Here is a 17,649-nt window from a genome sequence, read left to right as displayed (position 1 = left end):
TCTATTTGACCATAAATTATGAAAGCCTGATTTTGAAGGTTAAAAATGGTAAGTGGCCAGTGGCCAGTTTTTTAATTAAACTAACTAGGTTCTACTGGCCACAGGTCCAGTTTAAAAAATTTGCTTATTTCTCAGCCTGGCTCATAGGTTAACACAGAAACGTCAACGAATGAGATGGCCACTGTAGCGCGAGAGATCAAAGTTGGCCGTGCTCCGGAGAAGGCCTTTGTAGCAGATAAATTCTGGCCATAGAGATAGAAAAGGCACTACTGTATCTGGCGAAGTTGACCGCGAGTGCCGACCCCCTTTTCGCCAATGTAGGAAGCCATGAGATGGCCAGATTACGTGGCGCCATCGACGCGTGGTGAAATAAAATACATTATGCCTTTTTGAAAATCAACTGTCATTTGATGTAAACAAAGGAAGGATAGATGGCGTTGCAAATTCTGCCCATCTCCGCTTTCATATATGCGCGGGGGGGGATGAATTTTCCCGGTCAAAAACAGGGATGCCTTAACCAAGGATCCTATATGTTAGAAGGATAGGTAGCCCTCCGGCCAGCCCGTGTTTTCAAAACGCCGGCAGCGCCGTCGATATTAAGAGAGCCTCTAAACGTGGGACGTCTTGTTTCTTATCCCTCAAAGACAAATTTTGGCGGTGCTTCCTCCATGCTATCAGAAGACAAAATCCGATTACTCTCTTAACACCTCCTTTTCAGAAGGAGTATGATAAATAATAAAATAATTAAATACAAATACTTATATTGATCCTTTTCATGTTCAATAAATACACAAAAGTAGTACATAAAACATATTGGAATGTCATATAAAGTCCAGCGCTAATTTAAATATACCAATAAACTTTTTTACAGTGTTCTTTAAATGATTATATATTATTTTGTTTAAAAGATTTCCAACAGACAATATTTAATGCCTGTTTGTCATGTTTATTCGTGATTTTAGGATGAAACCAGTCTCTTAAGCTACTTAAGAGACTGATGAAACTATTAACCAAAATTTGATAGGATTATTTGTAGATATTTTGAAACATGTTTTATAACTATGCTTGGCACTATATAGCACACACAATAAGGCTGCGTCTAAAATTTACATAAACACAGAGCAGTTACTTTTTCATTACCCTAAAAAAGGCAACTAGAAGAGCATAGTTCTCAAATTAAAATTATCTGACTGTTGATATTAGGTTATATGACAATTTAAAACCAATTTTTAAGTACAAACTCATAAAAAAATATATATTTATGCTTAACCTGCATGTTTCCAACAAAATCACAATATATATATATTTCAATTAAATACGCATCTATTTTACAAAACAATTCTTTGAAGGGTCTAAAAAAGTGTAAAATAAATTTGACTAAAATATTGTTTTATATTGCAAAAAGGAAAGGTTTTTACAATATATACTTTGGTTCATCTATAGATATAAACTTATACGTACTATACTATAAAACTAAGATAATATTGCGAATTTCATGCATTACCCTTATTTTGAAGAGAGCTAAATATCTATTTTAAATAATTCAGATAATATGGCAAAATTACGTTAACTCAATTTGCAGGGTTAATTCACAATCTAGCAGTAAAAAGTTGGGGTTAAAGATTTTATCAAATGTAAACATGTTACCAAAGATAAATGTATAATCAGTATGGAGTAAATAGCTTTTGACATGGTTTTCAAAATGTTTTAAAATATTTAAAATGTGTATAAAAATTAAAATAGGATGAAATAAATGACTGAAAGAGTTAAGTTCTGTGATTAGATTTAGTATAGTTTGTGTTTTTAGGCAAAGACCTATTCTGAAAGATTTTCTTTAAAATTGTGCAGGATTCTGAATATTCAGTCCTTCTTTACAATTACTATGAATATACAAATACGGACCAGGCAATTGTTAGCTACTATGGAATATTTGTTTTATAGAAAAGTTTTCCAATATTTTAGCGAATTAAAAGTTCGGAATTTTAAAAAATTTCTTTGTATTATTCTATTTATATCGAATATATATTTACAGTCTCAAAACGTGCCCGCATATGGAAATACGTAAATAAAAGTAGAGATAATCTATAAACAATCTATATACATAGAAATAATTTTTACGAAATATGGGAGTATCATGTGCATAAAGAGTATTTTGAGAAGCAACGTCGCTACAGTATTATTGCCATAAGACAAACTAAGTCAATTTAAAGGGTGCAGAAAGAAGAAGTTAGAATTTTAAAAATTATTAACGAATAATTTTGGCTGGTTATTATGAAATGGACGAATATCCAAATGCGTGACTAACTTCAACAATTCCAATAAAAATAAATTTTCTTCAGTCTTAAATATTGATTTGTAGAAATTAAAGGAATGCTACATGATTTATAAAAATCGTAGGCCATATTCCCAGTAACCTACACTTTATAAAATTTTCAAACCCTATTGACTAATTTAAAAAATATTAGGAAGACCAAAATTAGGACAATTTTACGCTTCCAACACGTCATTTTTTTTCATTCCATAACTGCCAATGCACCGTTAATACTTTTGTTTTAAAATATTAAATCTATTGTTTATCCTCTATTTTTACTACACTATCGCTTAAAATATAAGGGATTTTTGTTACCTTGCCGCAAAGTTATATGTGCTCTGGAGATTCAAAACATTTAAGATTCCAATGTATCATTTTCGACAGAGTTCAAATCATTTGTTGGCAAATCAAAGCTACCAGGTGTGGTGGGAGAGTGAGTTGGGGTACAGTTGGGTGTCGATGGGCTTGCCTCTCCATGTATATTAGAAGCTGAGGTTTTTTTGGTGGGTAATGGAGGAGGAATGGAAGACAGCTGCTCAGAATTTGGTACAATGTAGTTACCCGGAGAAACTGGGCCATCTACTTCCAAAGGGATTAGAGCTGTATCTTGTAGCGAAGGTGATGGTATCATTGAAGTCTGAAAAGATTTTGAGAAAGTGACTGACTACACTAAAATTTATTTCAATTATCCAATATAATAAGTATTATTTGAAAGATTAACCTAAAATATATTATAAAGCTCAGGTAGTTTGAATCTGGAGTAAATCAGAATAAATAAAGTACCACTTACTTTTTTCAGAAATCTTTTTGGTAAAGCAGGCTTATTAGGATCAGCGAATGTGTTTTGAGATTTCTTTTCTGTAACATAAACAAACTCTTAACTTAAAACTCTTAAGAAGGGTTTAAAATTCTATGAAAATACCTCTTGGTGGCAGTGGCGGGGGAAAAGATTCACCATCCACTCCAATATTGTAACTTGGTTCGGACCAGCTCATTCTTGACATAGCTTGCCCTCCATTATTGGCAATAACGGAGGGTGGTAAGGCCAGAGGTGGTGGATGAGAAGGCGGGTGACACGATAGTGGGGAAAACATAGATTCGCAAACTGAACCAGGAGTTGAGACAATACCCAACAATGTATCTACGGGAGTCGCAGCGGGTCTTGGGCTTAAGCAACTCCGTAATGGCGGTGGAGGTAATGGAGGCGGAGCATGTTGGGGACCAAGACGAACATTGGAAGGTAGTGACGCATACCCATCATCCAAAACTTGCTGCTCAGCATGCTGAGATAATGAATTAATACGTACGGAAGTAGTTCGGTTGTTCAAAATCTGATAACAATATATAATTTTTTATATCTAACGAAGGTTTAAAACAGATAAAAAAAATACCTTTCCATCTTGTGGAGAGCTACTTAAAGCAACAGATCTAGGTCTGGTTGGGAGTGGAGGTGGAGTTGACACACCTAAGGGCTGAACCCGTCCCACAACTGGAAATGGTGGGTTTCCAGTTATTTGAGACATATTTGCCCTTACAGTTCCAGCTCCACACATTATAATTCCATCACAATAATCAGTTTGCGGTCGACTATAAATGTCTTCATCATCTGAAACTTCAGGTAAAAAATGCCCATAGATACTCGATGAGCCAGAACTGGAAGATCTGGTGCTGCCTGTTGGTTCCGGAGATAATTTCTTCAGAACTGTTAAAACTTCTCCACTCGGTATAGGAGGCAATGGAGTGCTATACGAAAGATAACTTAAGTGCTCAAGAAATTATTTATAAATGCATCATCAAATGCCTACTTTACAATAGATGGACGTCGAGTAAAGTGTTCTGTCTCATACCCACTGGATATCAAAATATCACCAGTTGTTGCACGCCTTGAGCCCAAACGAGCAGCCATATTTGGAGAGCTCGCCTCACGAATGCTTTGTTTCATTATAGCAAAGCGATCAACTAAACGGCGCTGCAATGGTTGAACATCAGGAGGAGCTAGACGCCCATGAAGGGAAAGTCCTCCATCTAATATTTGTACTTGTTCCAAAATGAGGGATTTCAATCTAGCCATCTTATCAACTTGTTCTGGATTTTTGAGAGCAAAGTCAGGATGGAAGAATGCTTCTTGATATTTTGCAATGCCTCCATTCACAGCAGCTTCAATGACACCTTGGAGACGCATACTCAAAGGACTAATAGATCGTCTAAACATTACAATTAAAACATTTTAAATGCTACAATGAACTTCAGGGTCAAAATACCTTTTGAAATAATATATCAACCAAGACTTAAACAATAAAATGAAATACCAACCTAGGATCACTCGTATATTGCGTGATGAGTGACCGAAGCTCTTTGTTCATTATTTGAACGCTTTCACAAGCATGGCATATTGGTGTAAGTTCTTCAGTTCTCTTTTCAATAACTTCAAACCATCTCAGAATTCCAGGTAAATGAGATGCAGTTACTAAGGTGGTACGTTCTATCCACAAGCTTTTAAACTCATTGTCTTTATCGACTGGCCCTTTATGTATTGGTCTATCAAACTGAAATGTGTTAACCTCATTGACCAAATAATAGCTCAGTATCTTCTCAGGTACATCGTGTGTTTCAAACTCCGAACGTAAAACTGGTATTGGTTTGACATTACAGATTTGAATATCTAATGAGAGGAATGAATAATTTTTGTTTGCAATACTTAACTTCTAAAACTTAAGATATAAGGTTTTTGATGCCAAAATATTTACATTGGTTATCAGAGTTTACAATGCTATCATCTGGTGGGGTGTTTTTCATGAGGATTTGAGCATGAGGAAACTCTGTTTGTAATCTCTGGGTGAAAGCACCAATCCGTTCGTATTCAAGTCCTCTGTACACAAATACCTTGTTCTAAATAAAAAAGCAGAGTTAAAAGAAACTTAGCAAAGGCTTAAAAAGTAGGGCAAGGCTTAGGGCTCAAAACCAATAAAAACACAGGAAAAAAGAAGTACACTAATGGTAAAAAATATAGTAAAACACCAAAACTTACTCTCAGAAACAATGGGAAACTAAGACCATAAAATCCAACCCTGAAATATTCAGGTTCAGGTCTAAGTTGTGTTAAAATGTTGTCAAAAAACCTGGCTTCAGTTTTCAATATCGAACTAAGCTTAGAGTAGTTAAAAAGTTGCCGTTCATAGAGATTCGCTAACTCCTTGCATAATTCAATTCCTTCCTCCCAACACTATAAAATTTTGGAAAAATTTTATAATAAAATAAATCTTACAATGAGGTGATATCTAATCTAACCTTTCCCTTATCAAAATATTCAATAATCTTCAGGTAAAGAGATTCTTTTCGCTTCCATTCTGGTTGTTGTGGATACCGTTGATCACATGGTAGAGCATTATTAGACCAATTTAATAAATCTGCGTGAAGTTTCAAAGTGAATGCTGCTTCAGTGTAGTTCTCAGCTGGAAGATGCAGATCACAGAGCTTGTAAATGTAACGAATGTACATTTCTTTCCTGTTGATTTCATTTTTGTAGAAATTCTAAGGCAATAATAAAAAAGAAACCGTAATAAAGCCAAATGTAAAAAAGTTCAGTAAGCCAAGACTAAAAAGATTCCACATTTATAAAATCAAAGCTTAAAAACGTTTGAGTCAATGCTTAAAAATATTGAGCCAAGGCTTTGATAAGTAAAGGTTAGCTCACAAGCAAATTCACTGTGCAACTCATTCTTTTATCCTGATTTTCTTCCCCTTCCATTACATTCCTGTAATCAAGCAATCTTTCTAGAAGACGAGTAATTGAATTTATAAAAGCAATTCCATTCTCCTTCCAGATTGGATCACTAGTTCGTACTCGCTCCAACAACCTAACAAAGAATCAGAAACTGTTAGTAAAAATTAATGATAAAATTTAAATAAGCAAATATCTTACACAGAACTCAAATGTTCCCTTTTTTTAAGCAAGCACCAAATAGAATTTTAAAAGCATTAAAACCAAGCTCCCGACAATACTAGTTCTAAATCTTACATAGTGTTGAACAGTTGGCGGTATTCGTCATCTCCCTTGTTTTCGCTAACTAATATGTCCAGTTTATCAATCAATTCCGATTCAACCTGAAAAAGAACAACAAAATTTAGAACTGATATTGATAAGTTTAAAAATAATTTACACCAACCTGCTTAAAGCTTCCACTCGCTCTCTGTTCAGAGTCCATCATGTCAAAGAATATGGGCAATGTCGCTTTTCGAAGCTCTGCTTCGGGGACGAGGGTAACTTCGAGAAATGGGCCCACCATGGCAGGGATAAAATGACCTTTGTTTTCGCCCAATTTGTCCCACATGGAAAGTATTTGAAAGCCCATAAGCACTCGCATATCGCCATATTTTTCACTGATTTTGTCTCGCTTCGCTTCAGAGAATGTTTCCATTTGCAAGGCTGGCTGCGTCAAGAAATTTACAGAGAGCAGAAAGAAACTGTTCCATAGCTAAAATTACAATAAAATCTATTAAAAAAACACCCTAATGGGCCCAAAACCACTCATCAATCTCTCTTATAGTATAAAATAAACTTGCATAAGGAACAACACAAAGAAACCCAATGCCCACAATGCAACAAAAAATTATTTGTTAATTAAATATGACCCACATCTTTGTTAAAATTATTTCCAGCTAAAAATTCCGAGGTTAGAGGCTGAGAAAATTCTTGTAAAGCGCAAAGAATAACGCTGAAAAATAAAGTTAATTAGTTTAAAAGTCAGTTAATTATCCCAATCAAAATTATAACTCACTGATTGTCGACCATTCTCATGACCATCCAATCCGGAGGGAATACATCTTCCCTCACCATGTCACGAAAAACCTCAAAAACAAGCATCAAGAACTCCATAAGAGGCTTATGCAAAATTCTAACGGAATCCCGTCGAATCTGACTTTCGTTAAATGTTTCCCATAGATGACAGTAATGTTGTTCTTCCATCAAACGAAGTAGACCAATCAAACAAGCGACAATCAATCCCTATAATCATCTCAACTCATTATACCTTTAGGTAAAGGAAAGCATATACATATTTAAAACATACCGCAGTTGATGAAGTTCTATCAACCTGTTTCACACAATCGAATAACATTTCTAGAAGACCCATAACTAAAATGTCAACATCACGATTGATTCCCATTACATTTGATTGTGTTTTTTCCTTAAATTGCGACAACTGTCCACCAGATGCGCTGCTGTTTCTCCTAAGGTTGTTATGAAAACATATATGTAAGACAAAAATTAACTAATTAAGCCTTGGCTTTGGTCAAAGTACAGAAAAGGAGGCTAAAAAAATAATTTTTATTACCTCACTGGTCTTGCATGCAAATGGTCTTTGCCATCTTTCAAATGTTGGAGAAAAGTGATAATTTCTCCAATAATTTCGGCACAATGCCCCATATCGAGTTTATTTGGAAATAAATGAAGTTTAAGATGATTCACGATGATGTCTAGTAGTTCTGACCGAGAAGTTGCTTCTTTAAAAACTGGTCCCTTGATTAAGTGTAAAATGCACTTTAATTTAGCAGTTGCTAGCTGAGGTATGGCTTTATCTGCACTAGTTGTCATAGTTGAATACGATAGGTCCTCCAAAGTCATTTTGACTATTCTGGTAACTTCCGCATGCGTCATCACTTTTAAAAGTTGCTCAAAAAGGGGACCTAAACTATTTACTAAAGCTACTTGATTTGCCAAGATTGAAGTAGAATTCTAAAAATGGATTACATAAATGGTTAATTAAAAATATTTTTTAACTACTTAAAAACTCACGTCTGAGGGTAAGGGATCACTGGGCAATGTGAGCATTCGGTTGAAAGAGTGAAAAAGTTCATGCAAATCTAAACGAAAGGCTTCTTCGTTTTGATCACCAGTGGCACGAGCAAACAAGACCCGTGATTGGATAATGAACTTGAAAATGTATTCAAGTGAAAGGAAGCACTTGTGAATCGATTCTTGTTGCTCTGTATCACGGACTAAATCGGCGCAGTGTTTCACGCAGCTGATTAAACCCCTTTTATAAAAAAATAACATAATAATTGATTTCATACCAAATTTATGTAATATATCTTACTTATAAACTAATGCGGCTGCAAAATGGGCAGTTATATAGGTGTCCATTACAGGTTTAAAATGTTCGTAACGACTCCCTTCTAGTAAGCTGAAGATATGAACCTTTTAAAATGTATGAATTTTAAATTTAGAATTTTTGAGGCTTAGTATTGGGTTGACGAATGGATGGGTTTTATGGACTTAAGCCTAATACTATTAACCAAGGCTTGTCTTACCATTGTATTAACAGGGCTTATATAGGTCAACTTCAAAAGTTGGTGAGTGGAAAATTACCTTCCCCTATTCTGTGTAGACTCGATGTCAAAATGTCATCTGTTCCATTGACTTCCCATAAGATTGGGAGAGTGGAAGAGAAGGTATCATTATGAAGGGAGCTTTTGGCTTACGTGACAATTTAATCCGGTCACCAGTAATTGGTTTCAAAAGTCACTAGTTGACTTAGGTATTAGCTTAGCTTATTACTATTATTATTATTTAGGGAAATGAGTTTTTACAAGATGGAATGAAGGGAATTTTCACAAACTGACTTTTAGAATCAACCTTTTTTAAGGACAACGGGCTGCACAATGGACCTCTGGTCTAAGTGCAAGATTGGGTCTAACCCAGCCACCCAACTCTTACTAATAATAAGGACAACGGCACAATATTTGGTCCATGGCTTACAAATTCATAGATTAAATCTATGAAGTTTCAAAATAGAAGCGATTCTTACTAGAACTTTGAAAACAAGTCCTGAATGTGTTGTAGAATTTCCGTCACTGGTAGAAAACATCGAAAAGAGAGCATCTAAAATATCTTGTAAAAACTGTAATATCATACGTGATTAGATTTTAACAGTAAGATAACTAAATATCATTGATCTCTCTTACTTTAACAATTTCTTCTCCATCGAGCTTCATAACCTTGTTGAGAGTATCTTGAATATGATCAGGGTGATCTTTCCATTTGAGAAGGGATAGAACATCACCATTCTGGGTAAGCTTAGTGGAGCACAACAGCGTTCGAATGTAAATAGTTTCCCGGGAACTTCTTGGGAATAGTCCAAGAGAACTCAAAGTAGCTGATAATGACGTGTTGCCCATTGCACTAGCACTGCCAGGTGTCACTACTAAGCCACCTTCCTTGGGCCCCGAAGGAAGGTTTAAATAGTTTTTAGGATCATGAAGTTTTGATCTGTCTTCACACTTATAAACGTAAAGTTCATGAAGACCATTGCTAATAATTGTTCCTTTACTGTCCATCAAATGGATAGCTGAGAAACCAAGTAATTTCTTCTCCCGATCACGAGCTTTTCCACCACCAGTATAAAAAAAAATTAATACAATAAAGATTTATTTTTATAAAGTATAATTTATAATTATAAAGTGGGTTTTTCATTTTAGTATACAATTTCAATATTGGTATTAGTCGAGATACGGCAAAGCGGAACCAAAGGACTTTGTAAAGTTTATATCACATTACAATTCAGTCTAAGATATACAGGGTGTCCACTAAAAAATGAACCAGGGCGAATATCTCAAAATCTGTTTTAGGTACGATTTGGAAATTTTCAAGTCTTATACAAGATGTAGGGGGAAACCTACTGCGAAAATGTCGATGACCTTGAACCATGTCTTCAAGGTCAACCAAAAACTAACTCGAGAACCGTAAGGGTTAGAAAGTTGGTTCCAGTTAGAAACGTGTTCCACGTGACTTTCTAAATACAAATAGCTTTGACCTGACCGGATTTGACCAATAGGAAGTCGAGAAATGCTAGATGAAAAACAAGAACGTCATTAAGTTGATAACGTGCCGAAAGTGAGGTTCGGGGGCTGATAACTCTAAAGATACTTGTGTTAGAGTACTGAAATTTGCTACACATCCTCATCAGGATTGAGGGTCTTTAGTTTAAAAATTTCAATGACCTTGAACCATGTCTTCAAGGTCATCCAAAAACTAACGCGAGAACCGTAAGTGTTGGGAGAGATGCCGCTGCTAAGCGTGCATTTCTCCTATTTTCATAAAATAACCAAACCATTTCGCCCTTTTCTCGAATAGTATACATAACTTTATTATTTCTAAAGAAAAAACTAACTTTGTGCTTACAAAAATAAACTTCGAATTAATATTAGGCTTAGCGTAAAATAAAATGACATTACAAAATATTTTTAAATTATGTTGTCATGACGACCACCATAATGAGTTTGTCTAGCAAATTTCGATGTAACACGAATCGGTTTCGAGTTATGTGCGTTTTCTTTCAAATTTCATTTTAACGACCTTTGTGATTTTGAAAAACAGTTCAACTTCCTATTGTTCAAATTCGATCGAATCAAAGCTAATTAGACCTACAATGTGACGTGGAACACTTTTCTAATTGGAACCAACTTTCTAACACTTACGGTTCTCATGTTAGTTTTTGGATGACCTTGAAGACATGGTTCAAGGTCATTGAAATTTTTAAACTAAAGACCCTCAATCGTGATGAGGATGTGTAGCAAATTTCAGTACTCTAAAACGAGTATCTTTAGAGTTATCAGCTCCCGAACCTCGCTTTCGCCACGTTATCAACTTAATGACCTTCTTGTGTTTCATCTAGCATTTCTCGGCTTCCTATTGGTCAAATCCGATCAGGTCAAAGCTATTTGTACTAAGAAAGTCACGTGGAACACGTTTCTAATTAGAACCAACTTTCTAACACTTTCGGTTCTCGAGTTAGGTTTTGGATGACCTTGAAGACATAGTTCAAGGTCATCGAAGTTTTCATAGTAGGTTTCCCCCTACATCTTGTATAAGACTTGGAAATTTCCAAATCGTACCTAAAACAGATTTTGAGATATTCGCCCTGGTTCATTTTTAGTGAACACCCTGTATAATAAAATGATCATTGCACATTGAACATGCTGGTTTTTCATTTAAAATCTGAGTTTTTAAAGTGGGTTTTTTCTGAGGTGGGTTTTTTGAGATGGGTGGGTCCATAAAAACCCACTGGGTTTTTTGTTTTCAAACCCTGGTATTCTGACAGATAAATTGGGATGCTCCGATATGGGTACAGGTCAATATATTGACTACTCGTGGCCGTTAATCAGTAGTGTATACGATAAAATAATTGTAAAAGACGGTTCAGTGCACTGTCATACCATTTTATAATAATTTTTCATTAAAAAACGTTTGCAAGAGCATATCCGAATATGTTTCTTTTCATTTTACTTGATACATATTTTTTATCACAATTAATTTCTATTTGTTTACACTCATAACAACAAGGTATGATCTAGCTTCTGAAGTCTGCCGTATGTGGCGCGGCCAATCAAATAAAACGTTATCATTAGTTAATCGATAATTTTTTTATTTTTAAGTTTTTCCCGAAAATATTGGCCGCTACCAATATGAGAAAAATAGGCTGATATATCGGTGCATCCCTACAGATAAAGATTATATGAAACTTACTTGAGCAGTGACGATATTCAATTCGAACATGAGCACCATCAAATTTTTCAATAGGAATAGCAAGCTGAAAGTTGAAGAAAGAATAATTGCACATTTTGCAAAGTTACATATTTTCAAGCAATAGATCCTAATCACGCCCCTGTAGGATTTCAAACAACATACTGATGCAGATACATTTAGTGTGACACTGATTTCCCTTTAAAAATCAAGAGCTTCGGCTAGGTAATTTCTAACCGTGTCTATATAATCTTCAGAAGAGTCAAAACCATGGGAAATAGCTATCCCTACCAACTGTTATTCGGGTATTTTAAAATATTCACCCTTACTTTTATCAGATCTGACCACCGGGGTGCATTATTGTGGTACAAGACTAGAGACTGGTAGTCAGAAACATTTTCTTGACCAGATCCAATACTGATGCATTTCTATATTAGGAAAATTAAACAATTTAAAATCCATAAATTGCAATATTAAAAGTAAACCATACATCCAAAAGCTGCCCGTCAGAATTTAGTAGGTACACAGAAGCCTCGATGTTTTTGCCAGTAGATTTGCCTCCTTTCTCAAAATCGCCTCTTTCAAGGGTAAAATACAGATCATTGCGCACGTCTCCTGGCATGATAACATCAGAAAAACCCCTTTTCCTCGTAATTGAAACATTCTTGAAGAGCAAAGGGCTCTCTTGAGTTAGTTGGTGAAGATCACCGTGCATCATTCGGATTCCGAGTACTAAACCATAATTTGGCTGCCCAGATAGCAAGTTATACTTGTTGTTTTGTTTCTTAATAATAAGTTCATGCAGCTGATGGAAATCATTTTCGTGACACATGTGAAGTTTCATGGTATATTCACGATCATCAGCCATCATTGAATCTGACTTTTCCGACAGAACTTCTGTTATATTGAGCACTAAAAACAGAAAACTTATTTCAACAAGAAAGACTAATAACCGCGGCTAGTGCCCAAAAAACTGAAGCCGCTTATGAACAAACAACCGCCAAGGCTTACGAGCAACAGACCGCCGAGGCATTTACACACCAACAACCGCTGAGTCATTTACGAACCAACAACCGCCGAGGCAATTACAAACAAACAATAGATGGGGCACTAACGAACAAACAATAGACGAGGCAATTGCGAACAAAACATAACAGCCGCAACTTACGCGCAAATAACAGCCGCAACTTACGCACAAATAACAGCCGCAACTTACACAAAACAACTGCCGCAACTTACACAAAACAACTGCCGCAACTTACGCACAAACAACAGCCGCAAACTACTCACAAATAACAGCCGCAGCTTACGCACAAATAACAGCCGCAACTTACGCACAAATAACAGCCGCAACTTACGCACAAATAACAGCTGAAGCATTTACAAAAAACTAAAGACGAGGATTACAAACAAAAAAAAAGCCAGCGCTTTTGAAAAAAAGAGCCGTAATCTTTGTCAGTTAAATTAAGGAAATACCTGCGCATCCATAAGGCCTTCTGTAAGACTGGACGCTGGATTTCTTTGAATCATTTAGCATACGTCCTATTCTAATGATATGAACAACTATATACATGTCTCTGTTAAGATCCGCATTACCCAAATCCTATAAAATGAAATGCATAAAAATCTGCAAATTCAAGTTTTTTAAATTCTGTACTTACTGTGAAAATTGTGCAGTGACTATTCATTTTTTCAACAAAATTGGACTGGCCAGACCTGCTTAATCTGACTAGATATCGCTCACTATAAGAAAAAGTTATTAAGAGTAGGCAAAGGCTTACTGGAAAAAAAACCACAAAAACTTAAGACCCAAATCTGTTAGTTAAAGAAAGAGAGCTAAATTATATTAAATACAATTATGGTTAGATGAAAAATAAACAAATTTGATATAATAATAATAATAATAATAAAAGGCTTTTATTTAATAGTGGCCTCACACAGTCCAGGCTTGGAAATAAGGTTTATTTCTAAACTGGTCTATTTGGCCAGTGACTCCCAACTCTTGAATTATTTAGGTGGTTACGTAGACCAGTTGGTTAATAATACAGTAGATAATTTTGAATTAATAAACTGGACACTGGACCAGTGAACCCCTAGCTTTTGAATAAAAAAACTGGTCCGAGCAATTAATAAACTGGTCTTTGACCCAGTGACCACCGCTTATTTCCAAGCCTGCTCACACAGTCTATATCGACTATAAATGTATTATTGCGTTCTGTGACTTATAGTATCTGATTGCTACAAATTTGACCTACCATAAAAAAGTTGGCCACCCGCGATTTCATATATAAGGAGAAAACCATTTTAACCTGATAAACTCAGCCTGCTGAGTATCGTAAAGTGAGAAATGTAGTTCCACTTCCTCTCCAAGAACATAAATGAAGTCTCTCAGACATATGAATATGTGGTGAGTTACAATACCCGCCTGCGGGTCCCTTTTGCGAACAGTACCTCTTCCCTGCCACAATTTAAAATAGTCTTAGTTATTCGAAAAACCTTTACAAATTAGAAATCACTTACCAACGGCCCAGTAACACTTTCAGCACTTTCAAGATGCTAAATTTTTTTAAAATATTAGAATTTCTTCAGAAAAAAGTACAATTGCAACTTTTTTTCATACCACTTTGTATAATTCAACAGGACTTAAACTATCGGGTTCTACTACTTCATTATCAACTCTTGGCACAAGATCCAAACCCAAATACCTATATATATTTATATATATATATATATATATATCAATCACATCAAAGTTTGGAAATCAAATTAAAATTTAATAGTAAATTTAAAAATAAATTCTTACCTGTTTCCCCAATCTATTTTGGCCGTGATTCTGGCTTTCCTTTCATTCATTTGATCTTGGGTTAAAGTACCGATAATCAATTGGCGACGCATCTCGATGAGGTCCCTCATAACTTTCTGTAAACGTTGGAACAGTTGAATTTCATGTTTCTAAAAAAGGGAAATGGTTTTTTATGGTCTTTCTTATTTTCAATTAATAAATGAAAGTTATTTATTTACCACAAATAATTTCTTCCATATTGTATGCCATTCTCGAAGTACGCAAGTTACTTCGCGTACTGTTGGGTCTTCTACTGGCACTACTGTCTCAAAGAGACTACAAGAACATATATTTATACACATATTTAATATATTTATAAAATTTTAATTATAATTTTGTAGTTTTACCCATCATTAATGATATGAAAAGCTCTGAGGCATATAACTGATGCCGGAAAAACACCCTATAAATTATCACAAAGTTTTTTAAATCAAAGATCAAAAAATTTAAAAGAAGAAATAATTACCTTAATCGACTTCTTCCTTGTAGAATACCCTCGAAACCATCCCCCACATTCCTCCAAAATATGTACAGTTTCACCAATTTCCAAGGGTAAACCATATTTGCAGTTTCCATCATAATTGTATATTACTAAAAGAAATTTTAGTAGAGTGAAATATAATAACTGATCATATTTATTAATAAATTCGAAATATTGCACTAACCAACACCGTATTTTTTATTTTTAGTAGGTGTCCACATCTTGTTAGATCTATTATAAATAGATCTAACGATAAGCTCATAAACGTTTCATCAAAGCCCAACAAAACGTCAATTCCAAGAGATAATGATGGGCTTTGTTTTATTAAGTATGGCAACTCGTTTTCCTCTTAATTCTTCTATTACATCACTCATGCTTTCTTTTGTTGTTTTCCACAATCCAATGGCCCTGAGAATTAAAGGCCTGCCTTTGTCTTTTATTGAAGCTCTGAAAAAAACAAGTGAAGTCCAATATAAATCGATTTCTACTAAATCCAATTTTCTATAAAATACAAAATAAGACTTACAAATACTGAAGATTTCATAAAATTATAATTACATTGGAAAATTCAAATTGTCACTGAATTAATTTTGACATAAAACTCGACCGAAACTTTTTCCGACTTGACCCCGGTCGCCATCTTGAAACGTTTTGCGTTAGCATTAATATTTAAAAAAAAAAAAGAAATGTTATTTTCCACGACTTGAAATTGAAGTTTGAATAGTGTAATTTGAAAATGTATTTGATGTAACGTTATTTACCTAAAATTATTATCGTTAAATTTGGTTTATGAAAAAAAATTACGGCCAACTTGGTCTGACATAGGGTGAAGGGGCAAAGGTCAAGTTATTCAGTAACACGATACTTATGTATCCGTCCTTAGTAGTTTTATTTTAAAATGGCAAAATCAGTAGAAAACGTTAGCGAAAAACACGTGAAAACCTCTAAAGATCTCCTACGATCAGAGTACATTTCAGGTTAAACATTTTATTTTAGAAGATCCACATGAAAAATTATTTTACATAAGCCTTGGTTTATTTTTTGGTCCATAGAAAGTGAACATGTGCTGAACACCTTAAAGAAACAGGATCAAGGAGATAAATTGAAAACATTTCCAATGAAGTGCTCAGGTACACTGACCTTTTCTTTAATTTATTTTCTTTCTAAAAAGTATATTTCAGCACTTTCCAGGGTTAAAGACTTTTTACCACTGATGTTAAAAGCTCAAAATTCTCTTGATGGGAAAACTGATCAAGAAAAAAACATTGAAAATGTGGAGGGATGTGATAAAATTATTGAAATGGTACCAATCATAAATAATTTTTGTGCAATAGTTATCAAACTACCGATTATTAATTTCAGAACATTGCAATGTATGAAACTTCCGATTCCAGTGATACTGAATCTAGTTCAAATTCCGATTCAGAATTTAGTCTTGCAGATAAAATTTTGACAAAACCAAAATTAATCCATGAAATCAATTCTGATAATAATTGACATTGCCATTTTTTAAAATATTATGTTCATCAATAAATACAATTTCATATTTGTTCAAGAAATTTTAATTCCTTGAAATTTTTTTCCTTATAACAAATACATTTTATGAACGTGGTCTTTCCTTCTTTTCTTTGTATAACGCCAAAAGCGACACATTAGCTACTTTGACTACCTTGAAACGAACACCAGGAATATCTCCTACAGCATGGCCCTTACGACCAAATCCAGCTACTAACACTTCATCATTTTCCTAGTAAATATTATAGTTCAATATATATTCAATGCACAACATATTAAAGCAACCATACTCACTTCAATGTAATTTAAACAACCATCCCTGGGCACGAATGCTGTGATTTTCTTTCCATTCTTTATTAACTGTACTCTGACACACTTTCTGATAGCGGAGTTAGGCTGCTTAGCTTCAACACCACTAAATTGAAACATGACTGTTAGTTACGTATAGGAATTGAAAAACTTTTAACAGATACATACACTTTCTCAAGCACAATTCCTTTAGCATGAGAAGCGCCTCCAAAAGGATTGGCCTTCCACCTTGTTCCCAAATGCGCTTTCTTGAAGTCTTTATCGTGCCATCTTTGTTCTCTACGATGGTTGCGGTGCTTTCGCGCTGTACGAAGTCCCCTAGGTTTTCCTACAAATCAACAATAGTCTGCATGTTATAAAATACCAAGGCTTAAAAGAAACTACCATAACGATTAATTAGTACAAATGTTTAATATCCGCAGAAAATATAACATTTAGCTTCATTTTGTGTGTATAAAATAATAGAATACTACATTATTTTGTTAAAAAAACAGATATTTATAACAGATTAATTAAGATTGACCCAAACTTACCCATGACGTTACGGTGGAGTTTAGGAAATTTAGTGGTTGGGCCTTGCCGTCGACTCACTCGACTGCTATATGGAAATAAAAATCAATAAAGGTTTAAGAAACGTGCGCCATCCAGTGGCTACCAGGCGAACTAACAAA

The 17,649-nt window shown here is 34.7% G+C and overlaps 3 protein-coding genes across 7 annotated transcripts; 1 reads left to right on the top strand and 2 right to left on the bottom strand.

The window, feature by feature from the left end:
- Positions 1–836: 836 nt before the first annotated feature.
- Positions 837–15,846, bottom strand: spg (dedicator of cytokinesis spg). 5 transcript variants are annotated; one of them, XM_090179374.1, is made up of 36 exons: positions 15,681–15,846; positions 15,520–15,601; positions 15,339–15,385; positions 15,140–15,264; positions 15,021–15,076; positions 14,853–14,949; positions 14,635–14,783; positions 14,452–14,536; positions 14,352–14,387; positions 14,141–14,289; positions 13,493–13,574; positions 13,308–13,434; positions 12,322–12,743; positions 12,161–12,259; positions 11,835–11,898; positions 9,275–9,705; positions 9,118–9,210; positions 8,407–8,507; positions 8,106–8,346; positions 7,645–8,045; positions 7,381–7,540; positions 7,090–7,316; positions 6,948–7,026; positions 6,478–6,786; positions 6,330–6,415; positions 6,234–6,251; positions 6,006–6,168; positions 5,600–5,842; positions 5,340–5,534; positions 5,059–5,200; positions 4,625–4,973; positions 4,117–4,515; positions 3,703–4,054; positions 3,234–3,642; positions 3,102–3,169; positions 837–2,948 (listed from the first exon to the last, which is right to left on the bottom strand). In XM_090179374.1, the coding sequence occupies exons 3-36, from the start codon at positions 15,373–15,375 to the stop codon at positions 2,667–2,669; spliced, it is 6,276 nt and encodes a 2,091-aa protein (XP_090035500.1). In that variant the 5' UTR covers positions 15,376–15,385; positions 15,520–15,601; positions 15,681–15,846; the 3' UTR covers positions 837–2,666. The 5 variants fall into 5 exon arrangements, with proteins under 5 accessions (XP_090035500.1, XP_090035494.1, XP_090035507.1 ...); XM_090179368.1 differs by having other exon boundaries at positions 15,339–15,601; XM_090179381.1 differs by having other exon boundaries at positions 9,275–9,693; positions 15,339–15,601.
- Positions 15,847–15,853: 7 nt separating this feature from the next.
- LOC149962273 (uncharacterized) lies at positions 15,854–16,666 on the top strand. The gene is made up of 4 exons (XM_090179469.1): positions 15,854–16,131; positions 16,207–16,284; positions 16,336–16,457; positions 16,517–16,666. Exons 1-4 carry the CDS (start codon positions 16,053–16,055, stop codon positions 16,649–16,651), a joined length of 414 nt encoding a protein of 137 aa, XP_090035595.1. The 5' UTR covers positions 15,854–16,052; the 3' UTR covers positions 16,652–16,666.
- A 34-nt stretch (positions 16,667–16,700) lies between these two features.
- Positions 16,701–17,644, bottom strand: RpS23 (ribosomal protein S23). Its single transcript, XM_090179462.1, has 4 exons — positions 17,512–17,644; positions 17,147–17,306; positions 16,964–17,084; positions 16,701–16,901 (listed from the first exon to the last, which is right to left on the bottom strand). The coding sequence occupies exons 1-4, from the start codon at positions 17,513–17,515 to the stop codon at positions 16,755–16,757; spliced, it is 432 nt and encodes a 143-aa protein (XP_090035588.1). The 5' UTR covers positions 17,516–17,644; the 3' UTR covers positions 16,701–16,754.
- Between the last annotated feature and the right edge of the window lie 5 nt (positions 17,645–17,649).

The sequence above is a fragment of the Leiobunum rupestre genome, chromosome 1 (assembly GCF_980474605.1).
Source record: "Leiobunum rupestre chromosome 1, qqLeiRupe1.1.hap1, whole genome shotgun sequence".
NCBI classification, from domain to species: domain Eukaryota; kingdom Metazoa; phylum Arthropoda; class Arachnida; order Opiliones; family Sclerosomatidae; genus Leiobunum; species Leiobunum rupestre.
This window is presented reverse-complemented; position numbering and strand designations above follow the sequence as displayed.

Excerpts from the sequence above, each read along its gene's own strand:
- spg (XM_090179368.1), bottom strand. The coding sequence starts at position 15,375 with ATGTGGACACCTACTAAAAATAAAAAATACGGTGTTG. Across the intron at positions 7,317-7,380 it reads ATAGAACTTCATCAACTGCG|GGATTGATTGTCGCTTGTTT; the intron begins GTATGTTTTAAA and ends AGATGATTATAG. Across the intron at positions 5,535-5,599 it reads AATATTTTGATAAGGGAAAG|TGTTGGGAGGAAGGAATTGA; the intron begins GTTAGATTAGAT and ends AAAATTTTATAG.
- LOC149962273 (XM_090179469.1), top strand. The coding sequence starts at position 16,053 with ATGGCAAAATCAGTAGAAAACGTTAGCGAAAAACACGTGAAAACCTCT. Across the intron at positions 16,285-16,335 it reads ATTTCCAATGAAGTGCTCAG|CACTTTCCAGGGTTAAAGAC; the intron begins GTACACTGACCT and ends AGTATATTTCAG. Across the intron at positions 16,458-16,516 it reads GTGATAAAATTATTGAAATG|AACATTGCAATGTATGAAAC; the intron begins GTACCAATCATA and ends TATTAATTTCAG.
- RpS23 (XM_090179462.1), bottom strand. Across the intron at positions 17,085-17,146 it reads GGAATTGTGCTTGAGAAAGT|TGGTGTTGAAGCTAAGCAGC; the intron begins GTATGTATCTGT and ends GTTTCAATTTAG. Across the intron at positions 16,902-16,963 it reads GTTGTTTAAATTACATTGAA|GAAAATGATGAAGTGTTAGT; the intron begins GTGAGTATGGTT and ends AATATTTACTAG.